Source organism: Malurus melanocephalus, unplaced genomic scaffold, assembly GCF_030028575.1.
Source record: "Malurus melanocephalus ecotype Western Australia unplaced genomic scaffold, MMel_1.1 scaffold_208, whole genome shotgun sequence".
NCBI lineage: Eukaryota > Metazoa > Chordata > Aves > Passeriformes > Maluridae > Malurus > Malurus melanocephalus.
The window spans coordinates 43,457-57,228 of NW_026623440.1; the positions used below are offsets into that span (position 1 = coordinate 43,457).

Genomic DNA, 13,772 nt, shown 5'->3' on the forward strand with positions numbered 1-13,772 from the left:
CCCCGGGCCGCTCCTCCCGCCGCATGCGCGGAGCGGGCCCGCACTAGGCCGCCGTGCCGCCCTTGTCGCTGCCGCCGCCTCAGGGCCGCGCTCCGCTCYCCGGGCGCTATCGCCGCGCCCCGCCACCGCCGCGATGATGATGATGGCGCTCAGCAAGACCTTCGGGCAGAAGCCCGTCAAGTTCCAGCTGGAGGAGGACGGCGAGTTCTACATGATCGGCTCCGAGGTGCGGCCCGTGTGGAGGCCGGGCCCGGGCCGGGCTGAGGGGGATGCGGGAGGCCGGGCCGGGCTGAGGGGGATGCGGGAGGCCGGGCCGGGCTGAGGGGGATGCGGGAGGCCGGGCCGGGCTGAGGGGGATGCGGGAGCCTGTCTGGGCTGAGGGGATGCGGGAGCCTGGGCAGGGCTGGGGGGGATGCGGGAGGCCGGGCCGGGCTGAGGGGGATGCGGGAGCCTGTGCCGGGCTGGGGGGGATGCGGGAGCCTGTGCCGGGCTGAGGGGATGCGGGAGGCTGCGTTCAGGGCGGGGAAAGGGCGGAGGAGAGCCCTGAGGGAGCGGGGCAGCGGCTTTCCGGCCCCCGGAGCCCCTCTGCCCCACGGTGGGCGCTGTCCGAGGGCCTCGGCCGTGCTGGGGGAACTGGAGGGACCAGAGCTCCCAGTAAGGGCGGCCCCTGGGACACAAACGAGTACATGGGACCCCGCTCCTGATCACCGAGAATTTCTGTACACAGTTGTTTAGGGATTTGGATTATTTTACGTGCTGCGAGGCAGTGAGTCCCACACCGGGGCCTTTGGGCTTATTAACAGCACCAGAATGAGCCAGTGCAGCTCCTTCTGCCTTCTACAGAGGAGTCTGGCCAACAAAAGGCTGCKGGCAGCGTTTTAGCACCCCAGTGTCTGTGTTGACACTGTATTGTCCCGTGCTGAGAGGAGGTTGAGCCTGCCTGAAGAAGAGCCTTTTTCAAACAAGAAACACTGGTCGTTTAGCACCAGAGAAACAGCTGGAAACAGGAAAAGATTTTACAGCCTCCACMTTGATGCAAAAAAGGGAATGGATAAGTTTAACTGCCAGCAGTAAAGGTAGTTCTCATGTGAAATGTAGAGTTTGAAAGATAACTGTAACTRCAGTCATCTGAGCTGTGAGATCGTCATACCAGGTACATGGAGGAGGAAAGGGGTTGCCCTTTTTATATACCATTGATTTCTGTCTGCTAATGAGCAMTGTAGAGTGAAAGACACAGTTAAAAACTGGGATCAAAAAAGAGTCTTCTCAAACAAGGAGTAAAATCCTTGTGTTGCAGTSTGCCAGTGCCCTGTCAGTCTAAAAAATTGATTTCAGAATCTAGAAATACTGCTGTAGCCTTCAGCTCAGGTGAGGCTCTCATGCCAGGAAGAACAGAACTGCTTTACAGATGGTAAGTAAATCTGAAAGAAGACTATTGGCAGCAGTCACATTTTACATGTTCAAAGGGTTTCAAACAAAATTAAAAGAAGTCTCTGGACRTTTTTTGTAGTCAAATAATGTCTAGAAGACTCAGAGGTTCAAAGTAAAAATAATGTGTCAGAGAGCTGGGCATCTGTTTTAATTCCAGCTGAGCATTGCACGGATGCAGAAACTGAAGTAAAGAAGGGATAGGTTGCTCAAAAATACATGAAAACGAATGGAGTGTTTTSCTATTAAATTACCTATTATCAATGGATGTGAAATTTTTTTGTATCCTAGTGAAGTAAGATAGCAGTAGTGAAATAGGCGTTGATAAAAATTTTGTTTTCTGTATTGCCAGAAAAATCGCTGTGCTATTTGATAACAAACACACCACAAAACCCCAACAAAAACACCCTCTTAGGARGTCCTTCTTATCATTAAAAAGAGCTGAATTTCTTCCAGCTTCTGCTAAAAAATCTCCYAAATGGAATACCAGGCCACATCTCTGCTTCTCTTCTTGTAGGTGGGAAACTACTTGCGCATGTTTCGGGGTTCCCTGTACAAGAGATACCCCTCGCTCTGGAGGCGACTGGCCACGGTGGAAGAAAGGAAGAAGATAGTGGCCTCTTCACATGGTGAGAAGATGAGTAAACATTCTCAGTAATGTTTATCGAAAATTTTGCCTTGAAAAACTGCTCCTGGCGATTCAGAAGCTTGTGCACCTTGAGGGCTGTGAAATCACTTCAGATTGCCCCAGTGATGGAGCACCCTGCAGCAGTGGCACTGGTGACTCCTGGTTCAGCCTGGCAACAAATATCACCTGATCAAAAACATTCTGAAATGGAAACATCCATCATGGAATTCCTGGGGTTGGCTACATTCATCACAAAGCAAAGGCCACATCTCCAAATCARTACAATATTTCAGAAGAGATTTTTATAGACTAAGAGGGGCATCCTTGTCTCTTTCATCACATAGGCAGGAGTATTGGAAGGATGCCTCATTGACGATGTGCATCTTTGCTTAACCTTGCTTCTTGCAGGGACTGGATGTTTGTGCCTGCCAGAATTTGTGTGTTGCTACTGATGTGACTGCTACAGGGAGACTATTGGTACTGTTTTTGTTGGGGGACTAATAACAAGCAGTTGAATTTCTTAGCAATATTACTTTTTGTATGTTCTATAGACTAAAGCATAATAAAAATAATGGTGTACTCTGGGCTTATGTCTCTTTCCTCCAAGTATCCTGCTGACCTCTTGCTTTCTTTTTTTTCCCCCAACAGAAAATCAGCGGTCTCACAGTCCACGAAGATGTAAGTCTCATCTGCGTGTTATTCTTAGCTGTGCTAGAGGAAGGATGTCCACTGTGACCTTTGGTGCTGTTACAATAATATTAATGTCTAATGCTCTTCCTCTGATCTCTCCCTGTGGTCGCCCTAATTGTGCYTCCCGATCCCATGCCTAACTCTTCTTTCTCAGAGCCTTAGCAGGACTCTCCAATGCAGATGGTCTCTGTCATTCAGCAAGAGCTGTCCTGAGGTTTCTCCCTCTTTCTCAAATCTTAACAGCTTTTCTATTGATCATTGCATCTCTATTTCYGACCTTTAAGCCCACTGAGGGTTGATTGTTTTCTGGGCCTTGTAAATATCTACAGGAAGATGAAGCCCAAAACGTCTCTGGTTTAGTCCCTCCTGCAGTGACAGAGAAGGCTTGTCACTAKGTATCCTATTAATGCTCCAGTGCTACGTAGCCCTTTTCCATGTTAATTATTGGCATCTTTCCTGGTAATAGATCATGGCTATACAACATTAGCCACTAGTGTGACGCTGTTAAAGGCCTCTGAAGTGGAAGAGATCTTGGATGGAAACGATGAGAAGTACAARGCAGTGTCAATCAGCACAGAACCTCCTACCTACCTCAGGTAACCAGTGTGGGTGAGGGCCAAGCTCAGAACGGAGCTGCTTAGAAGATGTCASCTTGGGCAGGAAGCACAAGGAATTGCATAAGCCCAGGCCGTTGTTCAGGGGTTGTTTGCCAGTCTGCATTAAGTGATTTGCAGATGGGTCAGTGGGGATCTCCAAGGTGTRAGGATTGGGTTCTTGCCCACATAAAACAGGAAGAAAAATCTAAGTGTTTGATGGTATGACTTCTTCTGCAATTACTACATTCCATCTGTAACAGATGTTTTACAGAACACTCCCTGCACATACTGCCTTCTAGAGACCTCGCATTTCTCAGCAGCCCTTTTATAAAGTATGGACAGAAAATCCAAATATGAATCTAATATTTATAAAAATGCACCTGGATTCATGTTTGATGGTTAGTTGTGAGTGGGAGAATTGCCTTCCAAGAGGCTGGGGTGGAACATGAATTCCTAGTGGAACAGTAATGTTGATGGTTTCAGAATAAAAGAGCAGGAACTCATAATAGGACTTAAAATTAAGCCATTGCTTAAGTAGCAGCAGTGGTGCTGAGGGCCTGCAGGTTAACGTCCAGTCTCCTTCAGGGAACAGAAGGCAAAGAGGAACAACCAGTGGGTGCCAACCCTGCCCAACAGTTCTCATCACCTGGATGCGGTGCCCTGCTCAACAACCATCAACAGGAATCGCATGGGCAGGGATAAGAAGAGAACTTTCCCTCTGTGGTAAGACAGTTTCCTGCTTCTGGAATGTGGAAACAGTTACCAAAATGACATGCTGCCAGGGTAGTGCTAATGAGTTCATGTAATGTTGTGATTCATCCCTAACTGACAAAAGACCTACAGGCCATTAACCTGGAGGTTCTTGGTTAAATTGTATGTCTTGAGGCTCTTATGTTACAGTAGCCAGCCATGCCTCGGAGAGCAGGCTTTCCTTTAGTCAGGTTCATTCTTTTCCTGATAAGTTCCTTCTATTTCCTGCTAATCTGCTGAGCAGTTGTCATTTGAAGAGCCTGCAGACATTCTTTGTGAAGGACAGGCTGCCTCTCATTGACTTTGATCTGTTTAGTGGAAAATGCTGCTGAGGCTCATGACTAACGTTTTTTCCATTATAAAAGTTGAGGCAACCAAGATAATCCTAGAAAACTTCCTTGTTTTATTTGCAGGAATGTGTTAKGATAGATGTAATGAAAGGTGATAAACTGGTTTTAGTTGCCATAGCCCTGTAAGCTTCCATTGAGGGGTCTTTCTATAGACTGGAGTTGGAGTGTGGGGATTGCTTCCAGCAAACRTTGCCTTCCCCTCTATGGATGCCAGATGTGTTGTGTGCTCATTGCATACTCTGTGTTGTTGCTCTTCGTTTTAGCTTTGATGACCATGACCCAGCAGTGATCCATGAGAATGCATCCCAGCCAGAGGTTCTGGTTCCAATCAGGCTCGATATGGAAATTGATGGGCAGAAACTCAGAGATGCATTTACGTGGAACATGAATGGTATGTAGCAAGGAGAGTTTCCTGAAGCTGCAGAGATAAAGTTGTGTCCATCACCAAATGTGAAGAGAGAATCATGGGTCTGCATGTCCTTGYCCGATATAGACAAAGCTTTAAAGCTCTCCCACTTTGGACTGTATTCAATACTTGCATCTCTTAGCAAATGCTCTGCCACTTCMATGGGTTGCTGTCATTCCTGGACACATGTAGTCTGAAGAGTTTAACTGGGTGTATGTTTTCTTGAGCCAGTTCATCAGCTCAGTGGTCTGAGAGTACTCTGTTAGCTGAGGTTAATGGCTGTGGCTTCTGTGGCCACACTATATGGTTACCATGGAGCAGGTAAAAAGGCTGTAAGTCCCTGTATCACTGTGTATGTCCTTACAGACCTGCTACAAAACACCATTTTAAAAGCAAAAGGTATTGCATTTGGGATTCCCTTTGTCACCTCACCCTGTGGGATTAATTTTGTGTATTCTGTAAGTGGCAGACATCAATTTCTGAGAAAGTTAACAATATTCATTCTTGCATAACAGAAAAGCTAATGACCCCAGAGATGTTCTCTGAGATTCTTTGTGATGACCTGGATTTGAATCCTCTGACCTTTGTCCCTGCTATTGCATCTGCCATCCGACAGCAGATAGAGTCATACCCAACTGACAGCATCCTAGAAGATCAGTCAGACCAACGAGTTATTATTAAGGTAATGCGGAAGGCAGCAGAATGGGAGCTGAACTGTTTGGGTTTCTCTGGTTGTGTTATGGGGGACTAAGACTACAAAGGCTTCCCTCAGAGCAAAGGAGCTTTAATTCCAGCCCTGTTACCAGATTCCATTTTGTCCTTTGTACTGAGAACAGAACCAAGGTGGCAGATTATTAAAGATCCATGTGCCCAGCCTCCRAGATGATAAAATAGTTCAATTAAAGCATTGTCATCTTCCTGCAGAAATGCTGGACTGTTAGCAAAGCTGAATGGTCTTCACACTACTGGAATGAAGAATTCAGTTAAGGAACTTTGCTCTTCAGCAAAGTTACTGCTCTTCAGCCTGTGCCTCCTCAATTCAATTACCTTTAACAAACCTTTGTGAAAGTGGAAACAAATAACCTGTTTCTTCCTTGTCTCCAGCTGAACATCCATGTAGGAAACATCTCCCTTGTAGACCAGTTTGAGTGGGACATGTCAGAGAAGGAGAATTCACCAGAGAAGTTTGCCTTGAAGCTGTGCTCAGAGCTTGGCCTGGGTGGGGAGTTTGTCACTACTATTGCRTACAGCATCCGGGGACAGCTGAGCTGGCATCAGAAGACATACGCCTTCAGGTACTGAACTGCCATCTCCTTTTGTGCCTCTGGGGTGTGTTTGTACTTCATGGGCATTTGCATCAATAGATCTTAGAGCAATTGACCTGATGCAGAAGGTTTCATTTTAAATTAGTCCTTATGGCTTGCACCAATTCTGTCAACATCTCTTTGTGCTTGTGCCTAAATATCTTCTTCTGTTGGGTCTAATACATTTCAGGACCAAATATTGATGAAATGTCAGTTTCTACTGCAGAATGAAAGGCTGCTGTAATTAACAGAGACAGTCCCTCTTCTAATGTAAGGTCATGATGAGCCCCAGATACATTTTTGTTTTGTTGGCTTTGCCTAACTTGGGCYGTCCACTTTTTCAAGCTTTGGTGTTTTGAACTTGGACTGATGGAAACTGTACTTCTCTACCCAGCCTGATGTTAGAGGTGGCTTGATCATAGGCCCTTCTCACAGCTGGAATGCTGCAGTGTCAGGTTTGATTAGTCAGCTTTGTAATTTGTCTCCTAAATGTCTTCCAGTTGTGCTGTGCAGCGTTCTGTGGTGAGTTCCTGCACTGATGTTATCCACAGCACAGTGCTGAGTCTGCAGCTGTAACGATCCTTTAATGTAYACTCTGAGGTTTTGTGACCTCGGGTCATGGTGACAGTTGGGGAAGTTTAAGAGTTCAGCAAATGCTGTATTTGCAGAGGAGGGAATGGTCCTGTTGACCCCAGTACAGCAGGGGTCAAGTCAAGGAAGCAGGATGAGCAGCAAAGTGAAACGTGCTGGGCCCTGTCCTCAGGCAGAGGGCAGAATTAGTTGGAGTGGGAGTAAGCAAAGAGGAGCTGGAAACTGTGGGGAAGCTGGCTGCTGCCATGAGCTCTGGTCCTTCTTCTTGCTCCATCCAAAGGTTTCCTGTCTGGTCAGCCTTCTGTGAGACATAGAYACTGATCTGCTCTGGCCCAGTTGCTCTTGCACTAGTCTCATAGTCTTTCTCTGYTTCCTCTGGGTGTAGTTTTTATCCTGACAATCTTCCACAGCAACTACCTGGTTCTAAAGTGATCCCCAGAGTGATTAATATTAGAAAATTGAAAGGTACCCTTTAGCATATGTGAGTTAAACTCYGAATTAAATTGTTAGATTGTGTGTCTGTCCTGCTTTATGTCCCTTGGAAGGTGAGAGGTGGCTTCTACCTTTCCATCCACAACAGCTGATATTTGCAGTTCTGGCTTGGGACCACATCCAACAACAACAGCAACAAAACAGTGGGTGGGTATTCGTGAGAAGTGATGGGAACTTGCAGGGTGGTAGATGAGAACCTGACACCTGTTGTACTGCAGCACTGTCTGCATTGTGGCCTGCAGTAGCAGAGTGAAGTGTTTGTCCCTCCTGTGCTTCTCCATGTATTGCAGATACCCAAGAAATTGATCTGTGTATGTGTTGAGTGTTGGGAGTGGGGTTCATTTCTCCCTGAGCTTCCACTCAGTTGCTGGAACTTGCAGCAAGTAAAGTTTTAGTCAGTGCTGCCCAGCCTCATGTTAATGCCAACTTCACACTATTCTCTCTAAAAGCAAATATCTAGCCATGGTACTGAAGGGTGCTTCCTGTTAGGGGTAGTTCAGACAGGAAGATTTTAAGCCTTTAGACTGTGGCAGTACTGCAAGGGGGAGAATAAAAAACTAAGAAAGGAGCTCAACAGAACAAAGTACATAGGCATGAGCTATTCAGAGATAAAAAGGCATCTAATTGAAACCTTGTTTTTTTGGTCATACTACAAACATGTCCTCCTCTTCCCTTTTTAGTTCCAGCAAAGGAGTACTTTTGAAACCTTACAGTGATTAATGATATTTGGGTTCTGTGGTTGGTTAGTTCCTGAATTTCCAAACCACACGAGTGGTGGTTGCTCCAGCATCATTCCATTCATGTAATGAAAGGGTCTGCTTTAGATGTATCAAAAAAACCTTAATCTCTCAAGGGACTGGGGGGTTTGAGAAGTCATGTGCCTCTTAATCATCTGAGGGAGAGGTGAAACTRTCTTTTAGTTGATGAAAGCCAGAGCACTTTTTTCAGCTGGCCTGCTCTGTGAAAACAAGGAAAAGCTGAWGTCCAGTGGAAGGGCAGGATTGGAGTCAGACACGTGATTGCTGCCTATGGGATTTTCAGGGGAAACTTGTGCTATGGTGTTCCCTCCTGGATACTGAGTGTTTCTGGTGGCAGCACACAGCACTTCATAGCCAGTTTTGCCTGCAGGACCTGAGTGATGGCACAGGTTCTCTCACACACCAAACCCATGTGCCTGAGGAGTCACCTTTCCAGAAGATGACATTTCCCTGGTTTGTTGGCATGCCCCTGACACTACTGCCAGAGGCCAGGACCCTGAGCAGAGGCAGTGCCTTGCTCTCCTGAGATGCCTGCAGCTGACAGTGCCTTTCAGCCATTCTGGCACCAGCACTTTCTTCTTCATCAGATAATAACAGGAGAGGAAGAGCTGTCTTACTGTGGAGATTGGGAGGGAGGATTTTTCAATTTGTCTCTGATTTCTTTGCTAGAGAAGTGTGGTATCTGAGTTGCGTTGCAGTTAGGTTATGTGTGAGTCCAGCTTTTCATTCCCCRTTTAATTCAGTGAGTGCTCAGTGTTAAGCATAGTAAATGAGRTAGAGATCATGCTATCAGTAACAAAAGCCCAGTAAATATTTAGCATTTTGCCTGGAATGTGTGGCATTCTAGGACTAATTTGAAATTCCTGATTTGAGTGTTGTTTAGTGGATGTCAGCAGTACTGGAAGTAGATTTGATTAAAGCTTCCTCCCTGGATCAAATACCAAAGGGTCTGGATTAATTTTTCATGGTAGCATTACATTGAAGATTTGTTATTTTAGATTATTAGCTTTGATGCAGATGTTGTGTGTTCCCATGATCATTAGCATTTGAGTTCCTTCCTGGGGGAATGAGAGGGCTGCCTGTGAGTGTTGAAATCCTGTGTAGGGGTGCATGTCCCTGGGGAGGGGGCCAGATGTGTGTGCACACCTGTCCCAGGGCTCCTCTCACACACACACTTCTGCAGCTCAGGCTGAGCCACTTCTGAGAATTCAAAGCAAACATTTACATTCCGAGGCTCCTCTATATTTATGCTGGGCTTCCGGCTCCACTGTCAATATTTGGGAAGCTACTCTTGGTCAATTCCTGTTGACTTTTACTGAAAAGCAGCTAGTGAAGCAGTAAATATTTTTGTGCATGTGAYAATACAGCTGGTCAGGGCAGAGAAATCTCTGAGGAGCTGATCTTGTGATCTGGGACATAGCCTGGTGTTTGGTTGCTTGTTAGCCACAGCCTCTGGTTGCAACACCAGGTCCTCTTTCCWGTATCAGGCTCCCAGACTGTTGCCAGGGAAGGGCTGTCAGGGCTGTGCTAGGCAAACCAGCTAGTAAGTCAGAGCTGCAGAACAGCAAAGCTAGACAAGAGCCCCGTGAACAATCCCAGCCCCACAGCTCCGATGAACTGGGATTGWTGCCTTTTTCTGCCCTGCAGTGAAAACCCCTTGCCGACTGTGGAGATTGCAATTCGCAACACGGGGGACGCTGACCAGTGGTGCCCTCTCCTGGAAACCCTCACAGACGCCGAGATGGAGAAGAAGATCAGAGACCAGGACAGAAACACAAGGTACTGCCACTACTTTAGACAGTTCTYTTGGCCTGTCCCTTGACAGAAATTACAAGCTTTGATGTTTGTCTTTCCCTACTGAGAGCCAAYTGGCAGGATGTCAGACTTGCACACCATAACAGAAACTTTAGCTTCAGGATATTAAACTGTTATCACTTCCCTCCACGAACACTGAAATCTCTACTTTAACCATCTCCTGCCTGAAGCAAAGTTTCCTTTTTTTTTTTAACCTTTTTTTTTCTTTTCCCTGGGCTCTCTGCTTGTCCAGGGGGRTTGTTTGTATAGGAAGGCATGAATCATATTGGAATTTTGTGCACTGTCATGCTGTCTAGAATCCTGCCACAAGGCTTCCTTTTATGTAGGGTAAAGTTCAATTTTGTGTAGCAATGGGCAAGCTCCCAACTCTAGCCTGATTGATGCCAACCTGTTTGCCAGYATGGGACCACAGTGTGGTTCCAGGGGAAGCTCTGCCCACAGAGACCTGCTAAGTGATGTTTGACAAGCAGTTGAGAGCTTGCCACCTACTTGATGAAATTCTTCCTGGCAGATATAAATGAATGGCTAGCATGTCTCCAAAAGATACTTTATGGAAACAGTAAATATACTGGCTCAGCTCTTTCCCAGGATTATTTTTTTTTACTGCTGATTAACAGTAGCACAGTCATTTTGTATATCAGCTATGGCTRACTGAAGAGTTTACAGTAGCAATTGGTTCAAACCAGGTTAATGAGCAAAAGTACCCTAAAAACTGTTAGTGACAAGTGTCTTAGCCTTATCAACAGGGTTCTGTGGAGTTCTGTGTGGGAATAAACCTGTCTACAAAGCTCACCAAGCTGTGGCAGTCTCCCCAAAAGCACTGGTTTTGGTAAGACCTCACATGACTGTAACATGCACTTACCATACCTCTCTCTCTCTCCCTCAGGCGCATGAGACGTTTGGCCAATACTGCTCCAGCCTGGTAACCTTCCTGTTGTGACACTGGTGCTCTTCCTACAGACTTTATCCCTATTCCTCTCCCCACGTGGATCTAGGATTGGCAGGGGTCTTTCTGTCTCTGAAGGGGACACACATTCCACTTGCCAAGAGTTCCCAGTACTGCTGACTTCTGCCCCCACCCCCTCCACCCAAATGCCACGTACTAAGAACGCTGTGTGAGCAGTGTGATCTAGCTGAGACCTAGAGGTGGCAGGTGTCCTTATATACCTGTGTGTGGACAGTGTAAAGATTCTTTTGTATAGGTGCAATGTGCACTATTAGGACAACTTTTTAAATAAAAGGAATGCATACAACTTAGGTTGAGTTCAGTAAGTTTGAATGAACAGTGAGTCTCACCATGTTTTGTCCTATTCTGGTAACTGAGCAGTCCCAGGGCTTAATATTAATGCTTTTGGGTATAGTGCTGAACACTCATGCGCAGTCTGTGTTCATGGGTGCTTCAACAGGTAAAACAGCCAAAACCTTTTGCTGCAGAGGAAAGTGAGAAAGAGACTTGAAGCAGCAAACAATTCTCTAAAGGATTGGTCTGTTACCACACTTGGCAGTCTGTAATGAAGTTGTGGAGGTATTCAGCTGATTTACTTAACAAGGGAGAATAGCTGAACTGAAATCAGAGACTTAACAGTCATTTCTGTCAGATGGCAGGCTGGTGTGTGGTGAACCCCATTTTCTGTGAAGACTGCATCTGGGAAACAGCAGAGTCTCTGAACTGGTACAGCAGGTAAAGGCTCCAGTCACTTCTCTGCAGCTTCTCCACAGCCAGTGCCTTTGCTGTGGTCACTCTGGCCACCACACAACACTGCCAGTTGCAGTGCACAGAGCACTCAAAGCAAAGTGGTGTCYTGAATACCCTTACCACTGCGGTCTCAGGATTTTGCAACCCTAGAAACAACCTGTCTTTCTCTAGGAAGTTTAAAACCAAAATCCATTGAAGTGAGATTTTAAAGAAAAATCCAAGCTTGCTTAAGAACTAATTAGAATCTATCTTGCTGTTGAGGCACCCCATCTCTTTGATGGAGTTCCTACCATTCACTGCCAGAACTGATGAGTGTTGCAAGCAAGGCAGATTTTGCTGGCAGCCTGACAGTTATGTTCAGGCCTTTGTGATAAAGCCATAGGTTTTATGATCCTTGCTGATCCACCCACCCTGCTAGCACAGTCAAAAAACACTTTCTGGCCTTAATTTATCATGTTTATACTTGAGTAATAACACAGCCAGTTCTGATTCCTGGGTGGGAGGGAACTTTTTCCAGATGTTAGTCCGCAGAAACTGAGAACTTGCAATTTAGTTTAATATTATTCAGTCTTATCCTAGGTTCCTGTGCCAGAGTGGTATTCTATCCATTACTTCTTATTAGAGAGGTTGAAAGGTTATTTGAGCAAGTGAGACAAAACCTGGGCTTGCTGCTGCATCTTAGCCCATGTAGGACACACTTCAGCTCATGGACATAAAAACTCCAAGTCTTCYTGAGAACACTTCAGCCTCCCTTTGTTATATGACCAGGGACTTCTGCCAGCAGCCTCTCCAGGGAATTTGACTAAAATAAGTGTGAAACTGCTGTAGCCTTAAACTGGCATCTGTGGTGCAGTTTTTTTAATTGCTGTGAAGTTTGTGATTACTAATCCTCACGTTCACAACAAGATACAGGCACACAAGGACTGCAGCACCTCTGCTTCTCAAGCTCAGAGAGGCTGTAGGAATTGTCCCTCAAAGCAACCAGGGGCAAGGCAGGACAGCCAGGGTCCAAGTCCAGAAAGATGAGAACTTCGGCCAGCTTTTTCAGTGTAGCATTGGGACTACTGGGGAACAGCCAGGAGCAGCTTTCTTGCTCTGCCATCAACTCCTTGGGTTAATCAGGTACCCTAGCTAAAAGCATAACCCAACTTTCACATTTCAAAGCACTGTCTCAAGCAATTTAAAAGACCATCTGCAGATTTCAAAGACACACCCTTTCCAGGGACTGAAACACCAGCTCTGTATCATTAGGTTGCGAGCAAAGCACTACTCAGCAAGCACTTGTTGAATCTGACACTGCTTAGCCTTTAGTAGCACTGTCTCTTTTAGAAAAAATTATCACCTGTATAGGTCTCTGATCCTCTTCCTGGAGGGAAGCAGAAGTGGAGCAAAAGGGCTTGTTCAAATGACAGCTGTTTTTTGATGAAGTGTTTTCATGGGACGACCACAGGGAAGGGGGAGTTGGGGTGTGCATGCACTTAATCAGACACTGGYTACTCATCACATACTCTTCATAGGTTGGTGGTGGTTTGCAAGTTGGAGCAGACAGCACTGTTACTAAGTGAGATGTCCTAAGATACAACGTGTGCAGATTTACTCTGAAGGCTTTGAGGTCAGGTACAAGCATAGCCTGTACTGCATTAGCAGGAATGATCAGATCATTGCACGCAAGTGTCAGGGTAGGGGCAAGCTTGTTTGGTTTTCCCCTGAAACTCAGATGTTTAAGTTTCAGAACTAAAAAATTCAACAAGAGTGGAATTACACTGCAGGTGCAGATAGTCTTTATTACCAGWGGTAAGTGCTGCTTCCAGTCACTGCCCAGATCAAGTGTCCAGCTCAGTCCCTTTGTCCTTTCCCAGGCACCCCTTTATGCAATTAGACACCCCCCACACTCCTAATCATGCTCTGCAGCCCTGCTGAGAGAAGAGGGGAAGGACATCTTCCAGCTAGTGTGAACTTTGCCTTGCCCACCAGAAAAGAAAATCCCAAACCTGGCAGTTTTGAGCAAATTCCTGATGAATCACTGCCTCTGTGTCTGGCAGAAATGGACACACAACTGAAAAATAAAGACTTTAATGTAAAGACTCTTTGGAAACAACCACCAAAAAAGGAGTGGGGGAGATAAAGGAAAGAAAGAGGCTGAGCTGCATTCTACCATGGTACAGAACTACTTCACTGAAAGCCCACAAAGAGGTCTCACAACAGTGAGGGCCAGGTGCATTAGTCTTTGTACAGAGGGCAAAAGTGACCTGGCACACAGCAAGTCAT

The 13,772-nt window shown here is 46.1% G+C and overlaps 1 protein-coding gene across 1 annotated transcript; it reads left to right on the plus strand.

The window, feature by feature from the left end:
• The first annotated feature begins 19 nt into the window (after positions 1 to 19).
• Positions 20 to 11,080, plus strand: SMARCB1 (SWI/SNF related, matrix associated, actin dependent regulator of chromatin, subfamily b, member 1). The gene is made up of 10 exons (XM_057373818.1): positions 20 to 226; positions 1,946 to 2,057; positions 2,705 to 2,734; positions 3,213 to 3,342; positions 3,928 to 4,065; positions 4,706 to 4,833; positions 5,364 to 5,530; positions 5,953 to 6,143; positions 9,641 to 9,772; positions 10,695 to 11,080. Exons 1-10 carry the CDS (start codon positions 134 to 136, stop codon positions 10,732 to 10,734), a joined length of 1,161 nt encoding a protein of 386 aa, XP_057229801.1. The 5' UTR covers positions 20 to 133; the 3' UTR covers positions 10,735 to 11,080.
• The last annotated feature ends 2,692 nt before the right edge of the window (positions 11,081 to 13,772 follow it).